The sequence below is a fragment of the Chionomys nivalis genome, chromosome 2 (assembly GCF_950005125.1).
Source record: "Chionomys nivalis chromosome 2, mChiNiv1.1, whole genome shotgun sequence".
In the NCBI taxonomy this organism is placed as follows: domain Eukaryota; kingdom Metazoa; phylum Chordata; class Mammalia; order Rodentia; family Cricetidae; genus Chionomys; species Chionomys nivalis.
Window position 1 is genome coordinate 58306346 of NC_080087.1, and position 27675 is coordinate 58334020.

The window sequence follows — 27675 nt, forward strand, 5'->3', positions numbered from 1 at the left end:
ACACACACACACAAGCTGAGGATATAACTCAATGATAGCATGTTTACCAGCCTGCTGGAAGTCCTTGGTTCAATCCCTATACCACAAAAGGGAAAAGCAAACTTTCTGTAGTGGGGTGTGGTAGCAAACATTTATATTCCAGCACTTGGAGTAGGTGCAAGAAGATCCATAGTTCAAGGTCATCCTTGAAAGTACAAAGTTGTTGAGGACCAGGCTAGCCTACATGAAGCCCTGCTCAAAATGAATGAGGCTGCATGTGTAAAATTCTCAAAGAATCAATTTAAAATGTTTTTAACCCTGTACATATTGTGCCACAGTGAGGATGTATGATCTCTTTCTTCTTCTGACTACATTGAGCCACTTCACACCCATTTTGTATATCTGATGTTTAAAGAGAATGTTTAGATGTGGCCATCATACCAGTTTTCTTGACATTTTAAAATTATACATTAATTTTCCTAGAGCATATTTTCTTAGTATATACATGACAATCTGGTAGAAATGAATAGAAGAATTTTCCCTCATTAATAACCAAGTTCATAATAAGTAATAACTTGATGTTCAGGGAATAACATTTCTGATTAACTTAGGAGCAGAGTTATTAACTTATGGTCCAATTAAGTTATGGCAGTAGATTTCAGGGGACCATAAATTAATTGTTTCTGGTTATCTGAATAATCTTTTTCAGAGATTGTATGTTCCATGAATAATTTAAAAATATAAAAGTGATGAATAATAAAGAGTCTAAATCCCAGTAAGGCGTACATAATGAACAGAACTGAACCTTTGGTGGTTTCAGGTCCTGCAATTAGCCTTTTCATATACACAATTACAAATACACATATACAATAATATACAATTAAATTATTGTATAATTTTAAAATGCTACCCACATCTAATGTGTGTTGAAAGTTTTGTCTTCTGTATCCATATGTTTTTTTCTTTCTATCCCTGGACCATGAACTTCTTGAGGACAAGCTGCTTATCAGTCTTCATATCTAAATTGCTTTGCAGAGATCTGGCCCACAATGCATAAACGAGTGTGTTGCACCAAAAACCAAAAGTTAACCAAGAATCATAATTGAGTCATTTTTAAATAACTTTTTTATGTATGTGCCTACATGTATGCATGTGCACGACATGTGTACCTGGTCCCATGGAGATTAGAAAAGGGCATCAGGTTCCCTCTGGAGTTACAGACATTTGTGAGCTGCCATGTGAGTGCTGGGCCAGGTTCTGCAAGAGCAACAAGTGCTCTTAACTACTTCATCATTTCTCCTCAGCATCCTGTCTTGAGGTTCATCCCTGACATACCATGTACCAGTAGTTCCATTTTAATGTATTGTCCCATTAGCTTTTAAAATTAAAATAAACACTGAACTACATACTGATAACCAGGAATATATTCACTTAACTGAAAGTCATTAAAAATTAAATGATACCTAAATGATTAAAAAATACAAAATTGACTAGGAGTGACCTATGGCCAAATGTCAGAGAAACAGCTATTTAACCACTTACCCAATTCAGAGAATTTAGCACTGTATCAAACTGAAGCTAGGTAATGTTTTCCAAAAGAAGCAAATATTTTGGGAAATATTTGAAAATATTCTTCAAAGTATATTTGTACTGAATATATTCAGTTTAGTGGACAGAACGTTGAAGAAAATAATCCCTTTGAAGAGAATAATATTTCAAAATTTCTACAAATATAAAAGTAGTATTCAAGAAATAACTAAGTGTCCTATGTTACTGAAACACAGGTCACATAGATATTTTGGGTAAGAATTGAGCCAAGGAGGTATTGCTTGTTACCATAAAAGAGAAGGTTAACCGTTATGATTTAGAGTTTATAGTCTGAATATATGAGAGACACTAAAGGAGAATTATTTTGAATTTCAACCAAGGTAGGAAGGACAAAGGAAACAGAAAGAGGATAGAAATACCAAAGATGGGGGAAAGGTTTGATAAATACATATTATATACCTCACATGCTATCGTGGGTGCTTGTATGTCCCCCAGGATTTGTGTCCATGGGTCACTTGAGGATGACTGCCATCCTTGCTTTCATGGAGCTTATACTCTGAGGAAGAAGAAAGACAAATCCTTCACCGAAGGAGGCTGTGAGACATCTGCCGTGGTCAAAGAAAAGGTTTTTAAAGCAGAGGAAGGGGCTAGGAGGCGGTGGGAAGAGAAGTAGATTGCTGGTTAAAGGGAACTTGAATGTTGAGCAGGATCAGAAAGCGGTGAGGGATCTAGCCATGCACATATCCTGCAGGCCAGTTCAATTCTGGATTCTGTTTTCAAGCAAATGTCACTGTGGCAACTAGATGATCAGGAACCGTGACCTTCTTCTGGTCCACCGTACATGTGTGTAATGCATAAAATGACTTCTAGGTGTGTAATTCCTAGGTCATGGAGCAAATGCATTAGAAATTTTGATAGAATTCTATACCAAAATTTCCATCTAGTTTCCCCTTCCACCAGCCAGTGTGAAAGGCCACAAAATCAAGAAGGCAACAGAAATGCATTACTTATAGAGACTTCTCTGGGGAAATCCATGCCCTTGCCTGTCCTAGTTTTGAGGGGTATTGTTGTTAGTGTTGTTTAGTTTTTCAAGACGATGTTTCTCTGTATAGCCTTGACTATCCTGGAACTCACTCTATAGACAAGACTGGCCTTGAACTCATATTTGTTTGGCTCACAGTGGCTCAGATCCAGCAGCTCACATGAACCAATGTCTCTCATTTTTATAACCCAGATTCTGGTGCCTCGCTTACCAGGACATGTGAAAAGTGCATGATTGTGCATAAGACAGGAGAATCAAGAGCTCAAGTCACCTCAGCTTCGTAGTGAGCTCAAGGTCTAAGCTACCTGAGATCGTGCCTCAAACAGAGAGATAAAGACCCTGTGGTTTCATACTGCCCAGTCAGTTAATCCTCTGTCTCACAACCCTAAATTCCATCTGATGGTTAGAACCTTGTTCCTGTACAAGGTAACATGCAAGGTTCCAGAGATTAGGAGGTCTACTTACATGTGAGGAGAAATGCAGGTCAGATTTCACTTCTCTCCAAATAGTTCTTTCTAGTAAATGGTACATTTCCTGGAAAGCCCAACTCAACTTCTCCATAAAATATAGTAAATTTTTCATATACATATTTGTATTTTTGGTTTTACTTATGTGTCTATGTATAGATACATATATAGATACTCACGTGGATCTATATGTATAGATAACAGCTCTTCTGCAAGCGCTGGAAGTGCTCCGTGGAGCCATCTCTTCAGTCCCAGTTTTCATTTTTTGTGTTTTGATTACTGAGTCTTGGTAGCACTGCTTTATCAGGTGGGGCTAGGTAAAATTCAGCGTTCCTGTTTGCCCACCCCACTCCATTCTGTTTTCAAGACTGTCCTTGATATTCTCCTCCTTCCCTCCTTCCTGGTACTCCTACCTATACCCTCTGTGGTGGTTTGAATAAGAATGGCCTCCACATGCTCATATATTTGAATGCATAGTCACCAGAGAATGGAACTGTTGAAAAGGACTAGAAGGATTAGGAGGTGTGGCCTAATCAGAGGAGCAAGTGTGTTGCTGGGGTTGGGCTTTGAGGTTTCAAAGGCCTTTTGCTAGGCCCAGCATCTCTCCCTCTCTTCAGCTCTGCAGATGGATCAGGATGTTAAAGTTCCCTAGTGCTCTAGTGCTCCAGCACCATGTCTGTCTGTTGTTTACTATCATCATGATCATGTATTAGTAGTCTAAAACTGTACACAAGCTGCCAATTGAACACTTACTTTCAACCTGGTGGTGGTGTCACTCGCCTTTAATCCCAGCGCTTGGGAGACAGAGGCAGGCAGATCTCAGTGAGTTCAAGGCCAGCCTGGTCTACAAAGCAAGTTCCAGTACAGCCAGGACTGTTACACAGACAACCTAAGTCACAAAAAGAAGGAGGAGGAGGAGGAGGAGGAGGAGGAGGAGGAGGAGGTGGAGGAGGAGGAGGAAAGGAAGGAGGGAGGGAAGGAAGGAAGGGAGGGAGGGAGGGAGGGAGGGAGGGAGGGAGGGAGGGAGGGAGGAAGGAAGGAAGGAAGGAAGGAAGGAAGGAAGGAAGGAAGGAAGGAAGGAAGGAAGGAAGGAAGGAAGGAAGGAAGGAAGGAACGACTCTCTTTCATAAGTCCTGGAACTAGCTCTTGTAGAGCAGGCTGGCCTCACAGAGCTCTGCCTGCCTTTGCCTCCTGAGTGCTGGGATTAAAGGTATAGGCTACCATCACCTGGCCCTTCCTTCCTTTTGAAAGCAGGGTTTGTCTTGGTTCACAGTCTGAGGATGAGCTGCTAGTTACATGGCACTGGCCGGGGACTGGAGCATACATGTTCCTCCTCCTTTGGACATTTAGAATCCACTTGCCTGTTTTCAGGACAGGATGCTGCCGTTGCCAGCATTGGACTAGCCTTCTGGTCCCACTCTCTTGAACTTGCTGCATCCTTACATTCTCCCTCTCACCTTCATCCTGTCAGGAGCAAATGTAGTCATAGCCTTTACTTGGTTTATTATTTGAGCTTGGTGTTTGAAACAGTCTCATGTGGTCCAGGTTGACCTTGAACTCTTGATTCTTCTGCCTTCACAGGTGTGTGACACTGCTCAGCTCTAGTTTTTTAAAATTTATGTGTATATAGTAGAATAAAAGACGTTGTTTATAACACTTTCTGATTGGTTTTATAGTTGATCATGTCAGTTATTAATTATGTCCTCTGCTCCTATATTCAGTAATCTTCTTGTTTGTAGTAAGTTTAGTTTCCTGATGTACACTGTCTTCTTTATGCCCCTACTATTTTCACCGAAGTTAAATGCAGTAGGATCCTCATGTTTCAGAACGCTCAGTGACATTCAAGAACTGATAGCACCTATAAGCAGGAGTCAATTTAGACGTCTAAATCCCTATGTGTTTGTTTTAAATGGTAGTGTATATTTTATAGAAGTTCTCAAGCTCAAAATTTTAAAAAGTGCTTTACCATTTTCCTCACCTTTTCTTCATTTCCGCAGTGAAATAGTCACCCAGTGCACTGCTCTTGGTGGCTCAAGCCAGGGCTCAGCTGCTTCCATTCCCGCTTGTTCCAGAAGCAGCAGTGTTTGGAGTTGTTCCTTACAATGTTGTTGTTTTTCCTAAAACAGGGTAGCTGTAGCCTAGAGTTTACAGGCTACCTCAGCCTCTCAGTTACTATACACCTTGTTATTGCAACTGTACGCCTCCAGACCTGGCTGCCTCTTGAGGATTTTACCCTTCAAAAACACAGCTCAGTTTATCTACAGCCTTTTCATCTTGGCCTTTTTACATTTTTAGGAACACTCTATCACAGATGATATTGGTATGTCGACTTGGAAGGAGCAGACTTTTCTGTCCCATTGTGCCTTGCTAGCGAAGAGCTGCCAGGCTGCAATGGAATTGGCAAAGCACGGTGCTGAGGTCCAGGACATGGCATTTCAGTATGGGAAGCACATGGCCATGAGTCACAAGGTATGTGTACACCCTAAGTTCTGCATACTGAAATATGATAAATATGATAAGTGCCGGAAAACTGCTGGCACTTGATGAGCTGCTTTTATTCTTGAAAAATGCTTATTTGTATGAAAAATATGTCAGTCAGAGAGAGTGGTGGTTGTATAAGCGGTATAATTGGCAAATTCTATGTAATTTTGATGTTTGTTTTCTTACTACCTGAAAGAATTCTTGAAGTAACTCCTTAAAATTATTAAATAACACAAAATATTATTTCTATGCAGTGTGCACTATTTTTTTATTTTTGCTATAGTTCCCTCATAAATAATTATGTTAAACAAGTTGTGAAAAGTTCATAAAAAATTGTACTGAATAAAATTAAAAGCTTTAATTTTAATATGTGATTTAATTATTTGTCAAAACTGGAGCATAGATTTATTAAGAAAACATAAGAGCACTCCCAAGAGTAGGAGAACCTAGAAGGGAGGAATACCATTCTTTTCAAAGATGTGTGAGATATAAAATTTTACTAAACCTGCTGCATTTTGATTGCCTTCATTTAACTTTACATTTTCAGTTACCTAGAGCAGACAGAATTACATGATAGAAAGACTCAGTCTCAAAAAACAAACAAACAAAAAAACCATAATACTCCCAAAATTGCAGTTACATGCTGCATGCTTTCAGTTGTTACTTAACTCATACAAGGCAGGAATACATACATGTTTGTGTGTGTCTGTGTGTATGCATGTCTATGTGTCTGTGTATGTATTATGTATACGTGTGTGTATATATATATGTGTGTGTGTATGTGTGTGTGTGTGTGTCTGTGTGTTTATATATGTGTTATGTGTGTATAATTCCCAGATGAATTTTTCACATTTCATTGAAACTTGGGTTCCTTTATAAACTAGTTGTATTTATTATGTGTTTATTTAAGTCTCTACATTTAACTGAAAGAAGAAGGGGCTGAGGATGTAGCTTGATGGTCAGTGACTACTTACTCTCAGGTCCTAGATTCATCACCAGAGGCATACACATTATGAAAATTAAATCCCAAAGAATTGTAAAGATTGTTGCTAAGTCATCCAGCATGTTGGTGCTCGTTAAATCCTATTACATGCATGGAAAGACTGTAACTGGTATCCTGAATCGATACATTGTACTCATGTAGCTCCTCTAACTGCTCCTTCTAGATAAATTCTGACCTCCAGCCTTTTATTAAAGACAAGACCAGTGACTCCAAGACTTTTGACCTAAACTCAGCACCTGTAGTCTTACATCAGGAGTTTCTTGGAAGAGATTTGTGGATTAAGCAGATTGGTGAGGTAAGTTGAAATCACTCCTATTTTTGATACCCTTGGTATGTAGTTGATCTTAGAACACAGTACCTAGTGCATGGTGGCAGCCTGTTTTCTTTGCAGGTGGATTCTTTTTTTTTTTTTTTTTTTTTTTGGATTTTTCGAGACAGGGTTTCTCTGTAGCTTTTGGTTCCTGTCCTGGAACTAGCTCTTGTAGACCAGGCTGGCCTCAAACTCACAGAGATCCGCCTGTCTCTGCCTCCCAAGTGCTGGGATTAAAGGCGTGCGCCACCACCGCCTGGCTTGCAGGTGGATTCTGTATAACCTACATATTTAAGAGGTAAAACACCGATCCTAAGCTGGTATAACCTACATATTTAAGAGGTAAAACACCGGTCCTAAGCTGGAGGCCACACTGGCGTGTTATCTTAGGTCCGAGTGCATAGATACCATAGCACTAGTGCCTGTTGTGAATGCTAATTAACTTTGCGAGTTTTCCTAGCGGCTTCAGAAATTGGGCATGGTAGTACTACCACCCTTTAACTGACGGCAGTTTCCCATCTGCGGACTCGGGTGCACACTGCACAGTAGCAGGAGCTCCGTCTGTCAGCTCATTGGGTTATTTTAAAACAAAGTTGGGCCTTGAACACCCATTCTGAGACATTATCAAAGCCGGGAGGGTGGGGGAGCATGGTGGAGTGGGAAGAATGAAGGGGCGTGGACTGGGGATGGCACAGTAGAGGGACTATTTGGTTTCTCTTAGTACAGAAACTCTGGTTTAAAAAAAGCTTCCTGCCTTTTCATCCAGAGTCTCCTGGGATTTATTTAACTAAATGGCTGTAGTTGGCATTGTTATACTGAGTCTGTAGATGTAGGAAGGGTGACAAGCGCAGCTGGGGGTGGGAATACAGGGATGGCAGCCTTACAACAGAGCGCCTCAGTGAGGATCTGCATTCTGAAGACAGAATTTTCCCTCTCCTAATCCTCCTCGTGTAATGACTCTGGAAATGCTAGCAGCCAGCTTAAAATCCCTCATATTCACCAGAGAAAACTGGAAGAGTTCATTCTTAGGGAACTGTCAAACCCCAAAGAAAGGACTGTCGGGGGTGGAGGGGCAGTTCAGGGACCACTCAGTAAACATTCCATATCCATGAAGAGTCACCTCCAGTGACCAGTCTCAGCATGCCCCATGACTAGCTGCCTCACCCTGGAGAAGGATGTGGAAGAGAGGACCACAGGCACTGAGAAAACACCCCACCGTTAAAGGCAGTCTAAAGCAAACTGACAAAGGGACCTAGAGGAAAGAGAGACACTGTGAGGGCAACTTGGACACACTATCGTAGTGCCCTTATATCATAGCGCCCTTATATCATAGCGCCTTATATCATAGCGCCCTTATATCATAGCGCCTTATATCATAGCGCCTTATATCATAGCGCCCTTATATCATAGCGCCTTATATCATAGCGCCCTTATATCATAGCGCCCTTATATCATAGCGCCTTATATCATAGCGCCCTTATATCATAGCGCCCTTATGTCATAGCGCCCTTATGTCATAGCGCCCTTATGTCATAGCGCCCTTATGTCATAGCGCCCTTATGTCATAGCGCCCTTATGTCATAGCGCCCTTATGTCATAGCGCCCTTATGTCATAGCGCCCTTATGTCATAGCGCCCTTATGTCATAGCGCCCTTATGTCATAGCGCCCTTATGTCATAGCGCCCTTATGACATAGCGCCCTTATATCATAGCGCCCTTATATCATAGTGCCCTTAGCATAGTACTAAACCCGAGAAACTGACCAGGCAGTGTATGAGAAAGGACTGACCTTGAACAAGAAATTAGATTATAAAACATAAAAATATTGTAGATTTATTTAATAAGAAGCTTTTGGGGTTGATATTGTAGATGGATAGGAGCACCTGTTGCTCTTTAGAGGACCCGGGTTCAGTTCCGTTCACCCACTTGGCAGCTTACAACTGTCTGTAACTCTAGTTGCAGAGGATCTGATGCCCTCTTCTGGCCTCTGGGGTCACCAGGCACACTTGTAATACACAGTCATACATGCAAGGAAGTGCTCATATATAAAATAAAAGTGAATTAAAAGTGAAAACAAGCTTAGACTAGGCAAATAAGCAGCTGGGCATGGAGACTTGTCCCTATGTTCCCTGTGCTCATTAGGATGCGGAATGAACATTGTAAACTCAAGATCTACAGAGTGTCAGGAAACTTACCTTCCCTATCCTTGTTTCTGAGAGTATGGAATATATTCTGTCAAAGACAAGGAGACAGGGCTGAAGACACAGCTCAGTGGTATGTGCAAAACCCTGGAATTAGCTTCAGCATTATTAAAAAAAAAAAAAAAAAAGTCTAAAAAGTGGGTGATGAGACACAGACATGAACCATAAAAAGGCCTACAATAGCAGCTTTACCATATGTCAACATATGTCAAGTTTTGTTCCAGTTAAGAGTCTGAGGCACAGAGAGATTAAGTAACTATTGAAGTATCCCAAGCAGATGTGCTGCAGGTCAGTCCAAATCCCTCAGTAGCGTGTTTCCCTGTGTGTCATGCTAGCAAGTCTTAGACTCATAGCTATGCATGCCAGTGTCACTGAGATAAGAGGACACATAGCTCCAGGAGGAATTCCTCTCTCTTCTCTCTTTTTTAAAGTGTGTGTGTGTGTGTGGCCGGGCGGTGGTGGCGCACGCCGTTAATCCCAGCACTCGGGAGGCAGAGGCAGGCGGATCTCTGTGAGTTCGAGGCCAGCCTGGTCTACAAGAGCTAGTTCCAGGACAGGAACCAAAAAGCTACGGAGAAACCCTGACTCGAAAATCAAAAAATAAAAAAATAAAGTGTGTGTGTGTGTGCATGTATGTGTGTGTTCATGTGTGTGAGAGTGTTTGTGTATGTCAATGACAGTGCACACATGGCACAACCCACATGTGGATGTCAAACGACAACCTCAGATGTGAGTCCTTGCTCACAGTATGTTTGAGGTAGGCCCTTTTTTGTTCACTCGTGAGCTCCTAGGGACTCTCATGTCTCTGCCCCTCATCTTCCGGTAGGAGAACTGGGATAACAGATTACGTTCCTGCATCTAGCTTTTCTGGGGGATCCACACTGCATCCCTCATGCTTGCTGAGCTATCTGCCCTACCCCAGGAAAGTATCTCTAAGAGTAAAACTGGAATTAATGAGTTACCTAATATGCTTGATCATATTGAGAATTACGGATGGCCAGGCAAGATGGTTCACACCTGTAGCCCCAGCATTTGTGGGGGAGAGCAGGAGGATTAGGAGTTCAAGGTCATTTCTCAGCTACATTATTCAATTTGAGACCAGCCTGGACAACACGAGACCCTGTCTGAAAAGAAATTAAATTTAGGGGTTAGAAAGGTGACCCAGTGCTTCAGGGCGCTTGCTGCTGTTGCAGAGACCCAGTTCAGTTCCCCGCACCCACATGGGGCCTCATAACCATCTAGTTCCAAAGGCCTGCCTCACCTTTCTGTATAAGTGTCCAGCCAGGCAGTGGTGGCACACCCCTTTAAACCCAGCACTCTGGAGGCAGAGGCAGGCGGATCTCTGTGAGTTTAAGATTATCCTGGTCTATAGAGCAAGTTCCAAGACAACCAGGGCTACACGAAGAAACCCTGTCTCAGACACGCCCCTCCCCCAGAAAAGAGTGTCCATGAAATTGAATGGCATACTTTGCCAAGCCTGGAATCCCAGTTCCTGAGAAGACTGAAGCAGACAGATCCCCAGGTTCAAGTCCTGCCTGAATTACAGAGTGGATTCAGAGCCAAGCTGAGCAATTTAATGAGGCCATATTTCAAATAAAAAATAAAAATTAGAAGAGATGGAGGTGAGTTCGGTTTTAAAGTGCTGGCTAGCATGTGTGAGACCCTCGGTTCAATCCCCAGAATTACACGATAATAAATAAAACAGCTACACATGGAATAAAATGAAGCAATTATTGGCCTATCTGCAGAGAAAAATTAAAAATGCATAAGAAAGGAAATGTAATCACAATGTTCCATATGGCTTAGAGACTAATATTTATATAGCATAAAAATTTAAGTCCTGAATATTTTATAAGAAATGGATTTTGTTTATGAAATGATGCAAATACCATTTAGAGTTAGGAAACATTTTCAATTTTTATTCAAAACTTATTAACCAAAATTGTAAAAGTAGATTCATTGAGCCAAAATGAGAGGAAAATGAAAAGCATTCGAGAGATACCATGCAAAGTTCCACAGGACCCACATTACGTGGAAATCTGCAGTCAGCCCACACTGCGCGCTGGACCCAGTCATGCTTGCCTTCCTCACCAAGTTCTTCCTCATATTTGCCTTTCTCTTCTGACCTGTTGAGACTTAGCTCTGCCTTCAGGAGTTTGCTCTGGCCTTTGTCCAGCTTTAGCCTAGCGATAAGTGCCTTGCTCAGGTGAACACCTGCAAGGGCTATTGTGTGGGTGCTGATCCCCCTGCACTGCATATTAATGTCATATTTCTCTATCTTTACCTGAACTCCCTTGCCATTAGCAGTGTCTTTGAACCACCTCAATCTCATTGTCCTTACCAGTAGCCAGGGAGCAGGCGTATACTGCAGCAGTTCCCCAGGGAACAAGCGAAACACGCATGGCCTTCCTGCACAGTGAGGGGCTTTTGTGGGGCTTACTGTAGTCTGAAGTCACAAAGGAATGAACTTCACGAGCATCATCCAGCACCAGTTAGAATATGGACTAATCAAAAAGTTTGATTGAATAGGAGGAAGGTAGGGGGAAGTGTTTGAACATTTAAAAGATTTAAGTATTTCTTTCATGTATCAATGGATAATGTCTAAAATTTTAAAATCAGGAAAGAGCAATATTTGAAAATAGAAGAAAAGACTAAAGAAAAGGACTTGGGGTCTGCAAGGTGCTGAACATTTTTTTTAAAGAGTTTTATGCATGACTTTTAAATACTATTCTCTTTATTTCTGTTTTAAAACTATAATTTCACTTCTAGACCTCAGTCATAAAAAAACTTTCAGAGATGTAGACAAAACATACTAAAATATTAATTGTAAAAGAAAGAAAATTAAAATTGACCCATTTAAAAAAAAATGTGAGATGGGTATGGTGGCATATACCTGAAATCCCAGGATAGAAACAAGAGGTTCGGGTGTTCGTGGTTACCCCCAGCTTCACGGGACCGCGCCTCAAACAAACAAACAAGTGTATGAAAAGGCTGCGTGAAGGATGAGGCAGCTGAGGTTGTGTGTGAGGTTATTCTGACAGCTGAACTGAATCTATGTATGCAGATGGCACTACTAACTCTAATTGGGTTGCATTAGAATACATTGCAAATTTACATTTTGGTTGAAAGATGCACTGAATAAGTTAAATGAAAGCTAGCAGCTCTCCCTTGGAGTTAGAAGTATTTATGAAGCCATAACATAGATATGGATTATGGGGAAAGCAAGTCAACACTCAGGGGTTTTGCAGACATGCATAGTTGTAAATCTACACAAGAGTGGTCCAGGAACACCCAAATAGTTGGAGAAATGTCCTAAAACCTAAGTCTTTATCCCCATACCGACTTCAGGTGTAGAGGGAAATGATATGGAAGAGCATGTTTCCTGAGCATCCACTCAACTCAAGCAGAGCTCGTGTGGAGGCTGGAGAGCCCGAGATAATGCAAGCAGTTTCCACCTCTGCCCCAGGGACCTTGTGGACACTGCTCAGTCGTCATCCCGGGAAAGACCGGCCTATTGTCCGTCCACAAGCTTTCCTGTCTGAGTTGTGAAGAAAGAAGCTGCAGTAAAGAGAAAGAGACTCACTAAAAGCAATTAGTTTCTGACTATGTTTGGACCTCTTTCTTCAGACTAAAAACTCTTTCCTTGAGTTTTCCTAGTCACCTAGATTGTAGTAACATGTTTGTGTGAACCTCATTAAGATAACGATCCGGTTCCATGAATAACTCAGAGATAGTACACACTGTGTAGCATAACTAAATCTCAAAGAGGGTTACTGGATAATCTCCAGTTTGTTCATGTGATTTGCTCTTCCATTATTTCTGTGATCCAGTCTCCCTCCAGTTTTGAATTTGACTGTAAGATCCTGAAGAAGAAGAATAGCAAATTCACTTGCTAATGAATCCTAACCCTGGCCCTGGTACTTGGAGTAATCACCCGTTTGTCCAGAAGTGTCTGTGCACGGGCACGTATTCACATCTGGTTGTCTCTGGGTAACGCTGTTGGTGACAGGCCTGTTCTGTCAGATGGCGTCAAACTGGTAGAAGCAAGGTGCCCGTGGAGGACGGGAGTTAGGCCTGGCCTCTGCCGCATTATGTAACTGTAATCACATTCTCTCATATCCCTTTTATTATTTTCTGTAAATTTATAGCATTGAACTGGGTCATTTATAAACTATGTTTTAGTTCTCAAATTAATGTGAAACATAGATTTCTTAAGAGATGCATACAAGAAAAAGATACATCTCTATTTAAAACTTAAACCAGGACCAGTGAGACGATTCAGCAGTAGAGACATCTGCGGACAGGCCTAGGTTCCCGAGAGCCATTCCTGAGACATCAGGGTGGAAGAAGAAGGCACTCCCCTCCGTTGTCTTCTCACCACCACACTTGATGTGCCTCCCCTACAAAATAATACCAGTGGAAATGTCAGGTGTGGTGGCACATGCCTTTCAAACCAGCACTCAGGAGGCAGGGGGAAATGGATCTCTGAGCCCAAAGCCAGCCTGGTCTACCTAGTCCCGGTGCAGGCAGAGCTGCAGTGATGCCCTGTTTCAGAAGAGAAGAGGGCTGGTAGGACGGCCGATGAGCTGAGAGCACCGTGGCTCTTGCCAAGGACCCCGCTCTGATTCCCTCACCTCCATGATGATTCCGTGTCTGTGACTCCGGACCTGACACCCTTCAAACCTCCCTGCAGGCTTTAGTCACAAAGGGTGCACTCATCCACATACAATAAATAAATCTAGAAGAAATTCTTTTGGAAAGAAAATCTTGTTCCTGATGTTGGAAGACCCCTGTGATATCTCCTTACCACGTGTAAAGCTACTTCCTGCCCTGCTCCAGCAGGTTGGTGTTGTCACTACTCTTTGATTTTCTGTGCGGAGAGGGAGGACTAGCGACTGGATGCAGACGCAAGCTTGCTTTCTCTTAGTGCCTGTTCGGCAGCGCTGTGAAGCTAGAATAGCACCTTGCAATGTCGTCTCAGGCTCTGCTCCCGCAAAGCTCTGCAGCAGCTGTCTTGATTAGATACTGGGCTGTCAGCCCCTGAGCCCTGAGCATAGACACCCTTCCTCAGGAGACAGTTGGGAACAGAAACTGGGCCCCGTAACAGCTGAATAGCTGTTGAGCACTGTCTCCATACTAAATTCAACACATCCCTCACTACCTTAATTTTAAATTTAAATTTGTAGCTGCTGAAAAATAATGATGAGGTGAAAATGCAGTTAGTGAATGGGTGATTCACCTGGGGAGGTAAAGTCATTACTCGGTTTTCATTTCACTCTAATAAAAGAAGTGAATCCTTCGGAGAACCTCAGTGCCCTGACTCTCTCGGGGCGACCAGGGGCTATTGCAGGTCAGCAAGCTTTATTTTTAATGATCCCGCTAGTTTTCTGCTGCCATTATAAGTCACCTGAAGAAATAAGAATTATATTCTCGGCTGTTCCTGAAAGTACTGAATTGTCACTTAGGCTTGCCACATTCTGACACTGTCATAACCAGCCGTAAAATACCTTAAGCGTATTACACATTGCTCTTGCTGCGCTGTAACTCACTTGTCCCTGGATAGCCTCTGTTACTTTTTTTTTTCCGAGATAGGTTTTCTCTGTAGCTTTGGAGCCTGTCCTGGAACTAGCTCTTGTAGACTAGGCTGGCCTCGAACTCACAGAGATCCGCCTGCCTCTGCCTCCCAAGTGCTGGGATTAAAGGCGTGTGCACCACCACCACCCAGCCCTCTGTTACTTTTTATTCAAAAAAGATAACAAAGACTACTAGATAAGTCCACTGTGTAATGGAAGAATTAAAAATTGCTGCGAGATCCCCGAGGCAGCGGGCGGCAGAAATGCTGCTGGTCCCCAAGCTGTGGTAGCCGGCCATGTGGCAAAAGGCAGTGGGCCCTGAGAGCAGCCAGTCCCAGGCAGAGATGGCTGCCAGTCCCGAAAAGGGGGAGGGGGTGAGGGAGAAGTGGGGAGAGGCAGAAGCTGCCTCTTCAAGAGAGGAAAGGGGGGAATAGGAGAGACTAAGGCTGTAAGCAGGAAGGAAGACCTGCCTGCCTCAGTGGATGGGAAGGGAGTGGGCGTGGCTTGTCTCTTAAAGAGACAGAACAGCTATTGCATAAAAAAAATAGTTTCTTAAATGAAAGAGATACACATTAGGAGTTCTCACAAATTACAAATGTGAAATTCTCCTAGTTGTTTAAGGTGGTTTGAATCATTTCTTGCTGGAGGGAGGAGTGTGTGTATGATTGATTGAGTCAGGGTCTGATGGATCTCAGACTACCTCCTAAAATGATCTTGAGTTCCTGATCATATTTGCCTCGGCTTCCCAAGTGCTGGATTAACAGATTAGACCATCATGCCTGTGTTATTTTGAAGCATTTCTAAAGAAGTAATGTTGTGAGCATTTGAAAGAACTATTTGAGTGACCTTGGATTATGACTGGATATCTTCTGAATTGAAATATTCCTTAAGTAATTCCACCATGGGCTAGAGATGCAGCTCGGCTTTTAGGGTACTTGCCTAGCATGTACAAGGCCCTGGGTTCAATCCCCAGCACCACATACAAATAGGCATGGTGGTGCACACCTGTAATCCTAGCACTCAGGAAGTGTAGATAGGAAGATCACAAGGCAAAGGTCTTCCTTAGCTAAATGGGTGTTTGAGGCCAGCTTGAGCTACTTGAGACCGTCTCAAAACCACATAAGTAAATTGTAATAAAAAAGAATCCCAGCACTTAGGAGATAGAGGGAGGCAGATTTGTAGTTAGAGGCCAGCCTGTGCTGTATATCAAGAATCTGCCTTGGACTGGAAAGATGGCTCAGAGGTTAAGAGCACTGCCTGATCTTCCAGAGGGCCCAGGTTCAATTCCTAGCACCCACGTGGCAGTTCATAACCATTTACAACTCCATTGCCACCTTCTGGCTTCTGTGGGTGCCAGACACATATATGGCACACAGACATACATACATGCAGCCAAAACATACATTCATACACATAAAATAAAAAATAGAAAGTATTTTAAAAAAAAAAAATAAAGACCCTGTCTCCAAACAAATGACCACAACTAGTGAACTGGTGTCTGTGTGTATGCGTGTGTTCATATGTTGTATTGTCAGAGAACAAAGTGACTGACTATAGAGGGTGCAGCAGTAATTTGCCTTAAGGTTCCTTGTTTTATTGAGGTGATAGGGGAAATGTACTGAGATTGTAATATATAGATTATGAATATCAGTGTAATTAATGCTAGGGGTGGGAATGGGCAAAAGAAAGAACTTGTGTCCAGTTGTAAGTTGGGACAGGGCTTTGAGAATGGTGACATGGGCTATAGCTCTTGAAGAGAGCTTGATTATGAAGATGGGAATGGTTACGTTGATGGGATTGGAGGAGCAAGAGACCAGTGAAGACACTTTGAGGGCCCTGTTGATGGTGGAAAGTCCAAAGCAGAGGATTGCCAATGAAAATGGGAAGTTAAGGGAGGTCAAAGAAAAATGCATCAGAGCTAAAACCATAAGCTGTGAAGACAATAGAGGAGCCTGCAGGTGGGAGAGGCATAGACAGCCAGGATGCCACGGTTGGGAATGTAAATGGAAAAGCCAGTCTGTTAGATTCTCAACATAGTGCGCTTGAGGTGCACCCTCCAAGTTGATGGCTACTGTCTTGGGACCTTCTGCTGGGCAAAACTACCTCTGTGGTTAGCCTGGTTTCTTGCTCGTGGCTATTCTGAAGCAACAGTAGATTTTTGTTTGTTTGCTTTCTCCTGGCCAAACTGGGCAACTTTAAATTCATGTCTCCCCAAGATTCTCCAAAAGCACCAGAAATCAGGTTACAAAGGATAATTAAGACCTCTAAGTAGAGAGATTTATTAAATGAAAAAAAACAGGCCCCTTCCTTCTCTTTTGAGAGCTGGTCTCCATGCTTCCCATTTGTGTATTGCTCCTCCACTTGCCAGCGGACCAGAGGAAGAGACGATGAAGAGCTGCTCCAGCCAGCATTGACATTTCCCACCGGGTACAGGTCAGCTTTCCCAGATGAAAGGATGGTTCAGTCCATTGTCCAGCAGTTCTGCTCTGAGAATGACTTCCTTGTCAGATGCCTCCTGTGCAGCGTTATTGATAGGCAAAAATGATTGAGGCCGAAAGGAGAGGCTTTCCCTGGGTTTGGCTGCTTTTCGAGCTTTGTAACTGGAAAGCCTGGCAGCAGGAAGCCTGGTTCTTCTTAGCCAGAACGCTGAGATGCTCTAACTTCATGGCTAGTGGATCTGGCCAGTTTCTGTCTCACACTGTATCCAGATCATTCTGGAGGAGGGTGGAGGTGTGCTTCCCCCTTGCTCTGTGCCCTCGGACCTGCTTTTTAAATATGCACTTCACTTTCCCTCTCAGTGCCTCTCAATGCAGATGCACAGGGACTTGGTTTTCAGGAAGATCTGTTTTCTCCGTACAAGGCAGGAGGGTTGTCACAAGTTTGAGGTCAGCCTATGCTACAAAATGAAGTCTTGTCTCAAAGAGCAAAACAAAACTGGGGGGCAGGCATGGTAGAGGGGAGGGGATGGGGAATAAGAACATGAGGGAATGGGGTGGTTGAGTTGGGAGAGGGACAGATGATGAACGGGTAACTACTGGCGGTAGGATTTCCTACAGCAGACAGAGAGGGAGAGCAATGAAAGAGATATCTTGATAGAGGGAGCCATTATGGGGTTAGAGAGAAACCTGGTGCTAGGGAAATTCCCAGGAATCTATAAAATTGACTCCAGCTAAGACACCTAGCAGTAGTGATTTTGGTGGGGGCCCACATGTGCAGCCAGAGAACAATGACCAGAACCTGGAAGCAACCTAGATGCCCCTCAACTGAAGAATGGATAAAGTCAATGTGGTACATTTACACAATGGAATATTAGCTCAGCTGTGAAAAGCAGTGACATTATGAAATTTGCAGGCAAATGGATGGAACTAGAAAAAAATCATCCTGCGTGAAGTAACCCAGACTCAGAAAGACAAACACGGTGTGTTGTCACTCATAGTGGGTAAGAGACGTAAAGCAAAGGACAACCAGGCTACAGTCCACAGCCCCAGAGAAGCCAGGACCCTAAGAGGGATGCATAGATCACCCTGGGAAGGGGAATTTGATGCGATCTTTTAGGTAAACTGGCCTTCTCCTATAATTGGATTGGTGACTACCTTAATTGTCATCATAGAACTTTCATCCAGCAACTGATGGAAGCAGATACAGAGCTGCACAGTCAAGCAGTGGGCCAAGCTCCTGGAGTCTAGTCAAAGAGAGGGATGAGGGATTATTTGAGCAAAGGGGGTCAAGATCATGATGGGGAAAACCACCAAGACATCTGACCTGAGTTTGTGGGAGCTCATGAACTCTGGATCGACAGCTGGGGAGCCTGCATAGGATCAAACTAGGCCCTCTGCATGTGGGTGACAGTTGTGTAGCTTGATCTGTTTGTGGGACCAGGGACCATAGCAGCGGGGCCAGGATCTATGCCTGGTGCATGAGTTGGCTTTTAGGAGCCCGTTCCTTATGGTTGGATGCCTTGTTCAGCCTACATGCATGGGGGAGGAACTTGATGTGCCAGGCTTTGTTGACTCTTCATGGGAGGCTTATCCTTTCTGAGGAGTGGATAGGGGGTGGGGAAGAGGGGGGCAGGAGGCAGGGATGGAGGGGGAACTGGGGTTGGTATGTAAAGTGAATAAAAAATTTCAAAGAAAAAAGGTGTCCCAATATGTAGCTTTCAAAGCGTAGACAATAGTAATTGGAAATTGGAAACAGTTCGTTTATGTCATCTCATCCCTCTTTGTTACCTGACTTGTTACAAGAAGCAGAAGCCCACCCTGTGCCTCCTACTTATCAACAGGCATGAAATGAATCTGTCTGCCCTGGTCCCAGTGGACCTGAGCATAACCTCTTGGGGTGATCCCTTCCTGCACCCTCCGGATCAGAACCGGCTCTGGCGGAGCTTTTGTCGGCAGCATTGTTTTACAGTGCTCACAAGGCTGAGGAGTTCCCCTGTGCTGGCAGCATTGAGCGTGTTCTTGTCTATTGTTGTATTTTTAAAAGATAAAACAAGGTTCAAACTCCACATTCTCTGTGAACTGCTAAAGACTGGGAAAAATTACTTTCTCTGCTCATGACCTGGAATGAAAAGCATACCTACAGGCAAAGAGATGAGTGAATCCCTTCCAAAGACCCTCCTAATGAAGCCCCCAGGGAGTGCAAGGTAGAATTCACAGGGGTTGAGAGATGAGCGCTATGGCAGGGGGAGGTGCCGGACTGGAGCTGGATCACAGCATTATTTTGCATTAGCCTGTTTTGGGCCCCACTGAAAAAGTTATTTTAACAGTATCTTGCTCTGCTGGAAATGCACATCACAAGTGGTAGCTGTCAGAGAAGGGGGTTACACACTGCATTCTCCTCGGGACCTAAGGAGTCCACGGAGAAGGGGGTTACACACTGCATTCTCCTCGGGACCTAAGGAGTCCACGGAGAAGGGGGTTACACACTGCATTCTCCTCGGGACCTAAGGAGTCCACGGAGAAGGGGGTTACACACTGCATTCTCCTCGGGACCTAAGGAGTCCACGGAGAAGGGGGTTACACACTGCATTCTCCTCGGGACCTAAGGAGTCCACGGAGAAGGGGGTTACACACTGCATTCTCCTCGGGACCTAAGGAGTCCACGGAGAAGGGGGTTACACACTGCATTCTCCTCGGGACCTAAGGAGTCCACGGAGAAGGGGGTTACACACTGCATTCTCGGGACCTAAGGAGTCCACGGAGAAGGGGGTTACACACTGCATTCTCCTCGGGACCTAAGGAGTCCACGGAGAAGGGGGTTACACACTGCATTCTCCTCGGGACCTAAGGAGTCCACGGAGAAGGGGGTTACACACTGCATTCTCCTCGGGACCTAAGGAGTCCACGGAGAAGGGGGTTACACACTGCATTCTCCTCGGGACCTAAGGAGTCCACGGAGAAGGGGGTTACACACTGCATTCTCCTCGGGACCTAAGGAGTCCACGGAGAAGGGGGTTACACACTGCATTCTCCTCGGGACCTAAGGAGTCCACGGAGAAGGGGGTTACACACTGCATTCTCCTCGGGACCTAAGGAGTCCACGGAGAAGGGGGTTACACACTGCATTCTCGGGACCTAAGGAGTCCACGGAGAAGGGGGTTACACACTGCATTCTCCTCGGGACCTAAGGAGTCCACGGAGAAGGGGGTTACACACTGCATTCTCGGGACCTAAGGAGTCCACGGAGAAGGGGGTTACACACTGCATTCTCCTCGGGACCTAAGGAGTCCACGGAGAAGGGGGTTACACACTGCATTCTCGGGACCTAAGGAGTCCACGGAGAAGGGGGTTACACACTGCATTCTCGGGACCTAAGGAGTCCACGGAGAAGGGGGTTACACACTGCATTCTCCTCGGGACCTAAGGAGTCCACGGAGAAGGGAGTTACACACTGCATTCTCCTCGGGACCTAAGGAGTCCACGGAGAAGGGGGTTACACACTGCATTCTCGGGACCTAAGGAGTCCACGGAGAAGGGGGTTACACACTGCATTCTCCTCGGGACCTAAGGAGTCCACGGAGAAGGGGGTTACACACTGCATTCTCCTCGGGACCTAAGGAGTCCACGGAGAAGGGGGTTACACACTGCATTCTCCTCGGGACCTAAGGAGTCCACGGAGAAGGGGGTTACACACTGCATTCTCCTCGGGACCTAAGGAGTCCACGGAGAAGGGGGTTACACACTGCATTCTCCTCGGGACCTAAGGAGTCCACGGAGAAGGGGGTTACACACTGCATTCTCCTTGGGACCTAAGGAGTCCATGGAGAAGGGGGTTACACACTGTATTCTCGGGACCTAAGGAGTCCATGGAGAAGGGGGTTACACACTGCATTCTCCTCGGGACCTAAGGAGTTCACTAGCTGTTCTCCTCAGTTAACACGGATGCAGAAAGCATCATAATCAGGAAGGATGCTAGACGGAGAGCAGGCCAGTGGCCTCAGACAAATCAGTCTCTCAGACAGGGAACTGGAATATCTGCTTTTCACAAGCTACCTGGGGGATTCTAAAAACACCAGCCCAGAATCTGAGAGAGCCCAGAATTGGGAAACTACTAATCGTCCAGTATTTTTTTTAATTTTTATATTTGCTTACTTGTTGTGTGTCTGAGTATCTGTGTACCCCAAGCATGCACATGTGGGCGCCGACATGTGCAGGTCATAGAACAGCTCGTGTGTAGGGATATAGCCCCACCCATTGGGGGCGTGTTCGCCTCGGGCTAACTGGCCTTTGGGTTAAGAAAAGCCCATACCTCAACTTCTGACAAAGATACAGAATATCCCTAAGTGGATGAAACAGGACAGGGTAGGATAGTCCTAAGAAAGTTCCTTGCCTTTAATAATGGTATGCCAGTTATGTTAGGCCTTAGCCAAAGTTGGTTGACTCAACATTGCAAACGAGACTTTGGGTGATTGCCCAGGTAGTCAGTTGTCTCTGTCAATTGTTGCACATTTTGGATATCTCTCGATTGTTAAGTAATATTTATTCCCTTCTCAGATCTTTGACGGAGTTGAAGATTATATAATTGTAGTTACTCTCTATGTTATTTAGACTCCCTGAGATAGAATGTTTAGCAAAAGTTTTGTTCTCAATATTGTTTGTTATATTTATTATTTGTTATTATTGTATATAGTTGTATTTGGTTTAGTTCTATCTTATTTAGACAAAAGGGGGAGATGTAGGGATATAGCCCCACCCATTGGGGGCATGTTCGCCTCGGGCTAATGTTTACGGATAAATCTGCCGGGCGTGATCCCAGCAGCCCTTTTCTTTTGCTCCGCTTTTCCTGTTCTCCGCAGGAACCTGTGGTCCTGTAAGTCTATTTCCTTATTAAAGCTGTATATATCTATATAATCTGTCTGCATTCATTTACACCGCCACACTCGTGGGAGTCGGTCCTCTCTTCCCACCATGCCATGGATGGAATTCAGGTTACCAGGCTTGGCAGGAAGCACGGTTACCCCCAGATCCATCTCACCACCCTGGTCCAGTATTCTTCCATTCTAAATCCAATTAAGGCCTAGAAGCCATATTTTCTAGAAGTCTCCCAACACATCTATCTTCCAAAGAAGTCACAGGTCTTCTAGAGTATTTGCTGTCCTCAGGAAATGGCCCTCCCACCCAAGGCTGGGTAAAATCTCTGGTGGTCACCTGATTTCTACTCTTGTGTTTGTTTGTTTTGTGTGTACTCACGTGGCAGTCAGGACACAAGTTGAGGGTGCTGATTCTCTCCTTCCACCATGCGGGTCCCAGGGATCAAACTCTGGTCACCCAGCTTGGTGACAAGTGTCTTTACTCAATGAGCCATGTTGCCATCCCCAGTCTTTTGTTTCAATTTTGATTTTTGGGAGTCAGATCCCTCCCTTCATCATGGGACTTCTGGAAACAGAACCAGATTGACAGGATTTTCACTTGCTACACCATCTCACTGGCCCTTCTTTGAGCCTCTTGAATTTCAAAGAAGGGGAATTCTTTCTCTCTGTCTCTCTCTGTCTCTCTCTCTCTCTCTCTTTCTCTCTCTCTCTCTCTCTCTGTCTCTCTCTGTCTCTCTCTCTCTCTCTCTCTCTGTGTGTGTGTGTGTGTATGTGTGTGTGTGTGTGTTGTGTCAAAGGACAACTTGTAGGTCTTGGTTCTCTTTCTACCATGTGGGTCTTGGGAATTAACTCAGGTCATCAGGCTTGGCGCTAAGCGCCCTTACCCCTGGAGCCCCATCTGACAGTCCGAGTTGGAGGCCTTTAATTAGTGCTGCTGGATCATTCCTGCTTCCATCCTTTGTTCTACGTTAACAAAGCCTTTGAGGTTGTTTTGTTAGGTTGCAGTTTAGATTCCCTATTATCTACCTGTAAATAGAAAATGAAAACGGCATTGGACAATATGGGTAAAACTTACTTGGAGCTAGTAGGGTGGCTCAGTGGATAAGAGCACTTGCTTTACAAGCATAAGAGTCTGGGACCCTGAGTTCAGATACCAGACATCCGCATAAAGAAGCCTGTGTGCCTCCACATGCCTGCACCCCAAGTGTTAAGGGGCAAAGACAGATGCGTCCCAGGAGCTCACTGTCCAGCTAGCCTAGCCAGAAATGAGAGCTTCTGGCTGAGTGAGAGACCCTGTAGCAAGTCAATAAGGTGGAACAGTCAGAAGATAGCCTCCCTTTGCTCTGACCTCCACATATGTGCAGAATGGCCATGTACACCCACATGCTCACACACATACAGCACACACACACACATTTGTAAGGCATTAGTAAAGATTCCTTGTTAGCTGTATATTAACTCATCCAGCTTCCCTAGAGGTGGTACACTAGATCAGTCTCTGTGATAGACAGTATATGAGCAACACCGTTAAATAGAAAACATCCTTCTCTCCAACCACTCATTCACCCAGACTCTAATCTAGTGAGCAGGGAGAAGCACTTTCCTGACCCTTGTGGAGCTTCAATTCTAGAGGGATATTTCATGGGACATTGAAGAGACTTGAATATGTAGGTTAAGGTTTTAATTTGATGGCTACCACATTGGTTATATCTGAAATAGCCCATGAATGCTCAACCTGTGCTGAAGCCAGCCCCATGAAGAGTCATGACAAATCCAGATGGAGTGTCTTAGAGTCCTGCTCTTTCAACTTTTACTTTTAAAATTTTTTATAGACAGGGCCGGGATATGCCTCTTAATAAACTGCGAAATAATCTTGAGGACCTGAGTTTGAATCCCTGATGCATGTGTTAAAGATGGGTGTGGCGCCACATGTCTGGGACCCCAGCACTAGGGAGCTGAGACAGGTGCACCCTGAGAACTTGCTCTCTAGCCAAAAAGAAAGTACATGCCTTTCAACCTATCATTCAAAAGAGATCAACAGATTTCTGTGAGGTTAAGACCAGCCTGGTATACATAGCAAGTTCCAGGCTAGTCAGAACTAACAAATTATTTTCTTCTTTTCTCTTTTAGGCTCAAGAAAAAGGAAGATTAAACTACACCAAGGTGAGTCTATTGTATGCATACTACTATCTGCTTTACAGTTGGTTACTTTTATATCTAAAAGGTCAAAAAAGAAGCATTATGACTAAGCATGGTGGCGCAAACTTTTAATCCTAGGACTCTGGAGACAAAAGCAATCAGATCTCTGTAAGTTTAGGCCAGCCTCATCTGCAAAGACACTGCCATTCCAGCCAGAGCTACATATACATAGTGAGACCCTGCCTCAAAAATAAATAAATAAATAGAATGGATTTGTTTGCCAGCACCCAAGTCATGGCACACAGCCATTTGTAACTCCAGTCCCAAGGAATACAACACCCTCTTCTCTCTCACATACATGGTATACAAACATACATGCAAGCAAAACACCCATACACTTAAGAAATAATGTCATTTTTAATTTAAATAAATAAGTTAAAAGAATCATGATGTTTAAAGCTATGAGATTGCCATTAGCAGATAAAATAAGATTCATTCAACAATGTGTGTATTTATTCCACACAGCGTGTTAGATATTGGGAATAAAACGATGAGGGCCAGCAAGATGGCTCAGCAGGTAAAGGTGCTTGCAGCCAAGCAGATCAAAGCTAAGCCTGGCCGGGCTGTGGTGGCGCACGCCTTTAATCCCAGCACTCGGGAGGCAGAGGCAGGTGGATCTCTGGGAGTTCGAGGCCAGCCTGGTCTACAAGAGCTGGTTCCGGGACGGGCACCAAAGCTACAGAGAAACCCTGTCTCAAAAAACCAAAACAAAAAACAAACAAACAAAAAAAAAAAACACAAAAAGCTAAGCCTGGTGATTTGAGTTAAATCCCCAAAACCTACATAATAGAAGAAAGAACCAGCTCTTCAAAGAGGGAGGGCATTAAGTGGTTAGAAGCAACAGGCATGCTAGCTAAATATATCCTCTAATGCATCATGGGGGCCCTGCCTTCACAACCTCACCTGGTCCTGATTGCACCCTAAATGTTCCTCCTCCAAAAATCATCAGCATAATGGGGAACCAAGTTGGGGGCACATTCAAACCGTACTACCAGTGACATGTTGTGCAGCATGGAACTTGTATGAGCACAAGTTCCACACCACCTGCGGAGCTTTTGAAAGCACACACAAATAAAGCACATTATGTTATGATATGTCTTACTATCCTACGTGGGGTTTTATTGCTATGAAGAGACAGCATGACCTCAGCAACTCTTATAAAGGAAAACATTTAACTGGGGCTCACTTATAGCTTCAGAAGTTTAGTCCATTATCGTCATGACAAGAAGCATGGAGGCAGGCATGGTGCTAGAGAAGGAGCTGAGAGTTCTACATCTTGATCCACAGGCAACAGAAAGTGAACTGTGTGCCATGCTGGGCATGGCGTGCTGTGGAATAATGCTTTTGTACCCTGTAAAGATTTGTCACTCATATTGGTTTAATAAAATGCTGATTGGCCAGTAGCCAGGCAGGAAGTATAGGTGGGGCTTCCAGACTAGGAGAATTCTGGGAAGAGGAAAATCTCAATCTGCAGTCACGAATCAGATGCAGAGGAATCAAGATGAGAATGACTCACTGAGAAAAGGTACCAAGCCATGTGGCTAAACAGAGACAAGAATTGTGGGTTAATTTAAGTTGTCAGAGCTAGTTAATAATAATTTGGCCTGAACTAAAAGGCCAAATAGTTTATAATTAATGTAGGCCTCTGTGTCTTTCTTTGGACCTGAAAGGCTGAGAAACTGGGCAGGACAGAAACCTTCATATACAAATGGCACCAGCGTGGGGCAACTACATCCACATAAAATCTGAGAGAGCTTGGGAAAGAATTCTAGACACAAAAGAACAGAGTTAAGCATGGATTCTTGGTAGCAGTATTTTTTTCTTTTTATATATTTTTAGTATTTTTTATTGATTTTATTGAGGTATACATTTTTCTCTGCTCCCCTTCCTTCTCCCCTCCCCTTCAACCCTCTCCCATGGTCCCCATGAACCCAATTTACTCAGGAGTTCTTGTCTTTTTCTACTTCCCAGTAGATTAGATCCATGTAAGTCTCTCTTAGGGTCCTCCTTGTTGTCTAGATTCTCTGGGATTGTGATGTGTAGGCTGGTGGTTTTCTTTGCTTTGTGTTTAAAAGCCACTTGTGAGTGAGTACATGTGATAATTGTCTTTCAGTGTCTGGATTAACTCACTTAATATGGTGTTTTCTAGCTCCATCCATTTGCCTGATAGCAGCATTTTCTCAGGTGGGCTCTGTGTCTCCCTTAAGAGAGGCTTCCTGACTCAGCATTAGAGCAAATACTGCAGCTCTTTTAAGAAGTCCTGCCACCAAACACTTAAATGGTGTTTCTGAGCAGACAGCGGCATGCTTCTCCCCAGAGCCCATGGTTTTCAGCAGGACCTAGCTCACACTCGGTGGTATACCTTAGTCCACTGTACTTATCTGTCCTGCTGACACTGTCATCCTACTGTAAGTCAGTCATGGGAGAGACTGCACCCATGCTACTGTGTGCTTTTACTAGATCATACCAGTGCCAAATTCTGTATTTTCTCATATCCTGCCTCTTCCCCTGCTTAGGATCATATCTCCTCATCTGAACCACTGAAAATCCTATCACCTGGGCTCTCTGCCTCTTTTGTCAGCATATAAACCCATTGCCAGGTAGACTGTCTAAACCTCAGTGCTCCTTCAAACCCCCTGATGGCTCCACACTGTCTGCAGGATGCTCAGAGCTTGCCGGGTTGGCATGTGTAAGGTTGTGTAACCCATCTCTAGAAAAACTCCAGCGTCACCTTCCATCTCCCTAGCAGCACCAAATCACATCTGCACACTATTTGTTCTCTGTCTTTTGTTTTGTCTTGTTTTGTTCCTGGGGATCAAACATAGGGCCTCACTCACACTAGTTAAACCCTCTACCACTTAGCCACATCTCCAGCTCCTCTTTATTTTTTATTTTAAGATAGTCTCACTGTGACCCAGACTGGACTTGAACTTAACACTACTAGCCTCAGCCTCCCAAGTAGCTGGAATTATAGGCTTGCATCAACAGGCCTGGCTTAGTTTTTTCTGTCTTGGCTGTTACTATCTGCTCTGCTTGGAAGATGCTTCTCCCCATTTCTGGCTCCTTCTGTCCCTCCTACAATGTAAGTTTTAGGATCATCGCCTATAAGGAGGCCTCTGCGCTTGTACAGGCTGGATTAGATATGTTCCTCAATCTTTGACAGTGTGCATTTCTCATTGTGTCTTCTCCGTTGACTTACAGTGGCCCATGAAGAGATCGTAGACTGTGAGCTCTTCTAGGGCAGGGACAGTGCTGGCTTAGGTTTGTCGTTGTTTGGTTTGCGGGGAGGTATTTGGTTGGTTGGTTTTTGTTTGGTGGTGTTGGTGTTTGGCCTCTGGTTCCTAACACTTACTGCTTAGTACTGAGTGAATGGAGCCCATGCAGAAATAGAGGGCACTTTGAAGTAAGGCAGGAAGAAGTAAACTGCGGAGAAAGCTGGTCCAGGGCTTTTCATCTCAGCACAGAGCTAAGCAAACAAAGCAAACTAGTTTGAAGATAAAGGATGGGTCTTACTAAAGGTGAGGAAAGCAAGAAGCATGAATCAGAAGGGAGGGGAAGTGACT

At 44.1% G+C, this 27675-nt stretch overlaps 1 protein-coding gene across 1 annotated transcript in view; it reads left to right on the plus strand.

Annotated features, from left to right (window-relative positions):
• The window catches only part of Pdss2 (decaprenyl diphosphate synthase subunit 2), a 250710-nt gene that overhangs the window by 195282 nt on the left and 27753 nt on the right, over nucleotides 1-27675 (plus strand). Inside the window, exons 5-7 of the mRNA XM_057761660.1 lie at nucleotides 5332-5505; nucleotides 6684-6815; nucleotides 24044-24076. Of these exons, the coding sequence (XP_057617643.1) occupies nucleotides 5332-5505; nucleotides 6684-6815; nucleotides 24044-24076 (339 nt within the window). The remainder of the gene's footprint in view (nucleotides 1-5331; nucleotides 5506-6683; nucleotides 6816-24043; nucleotides 24077-27675) is intronic.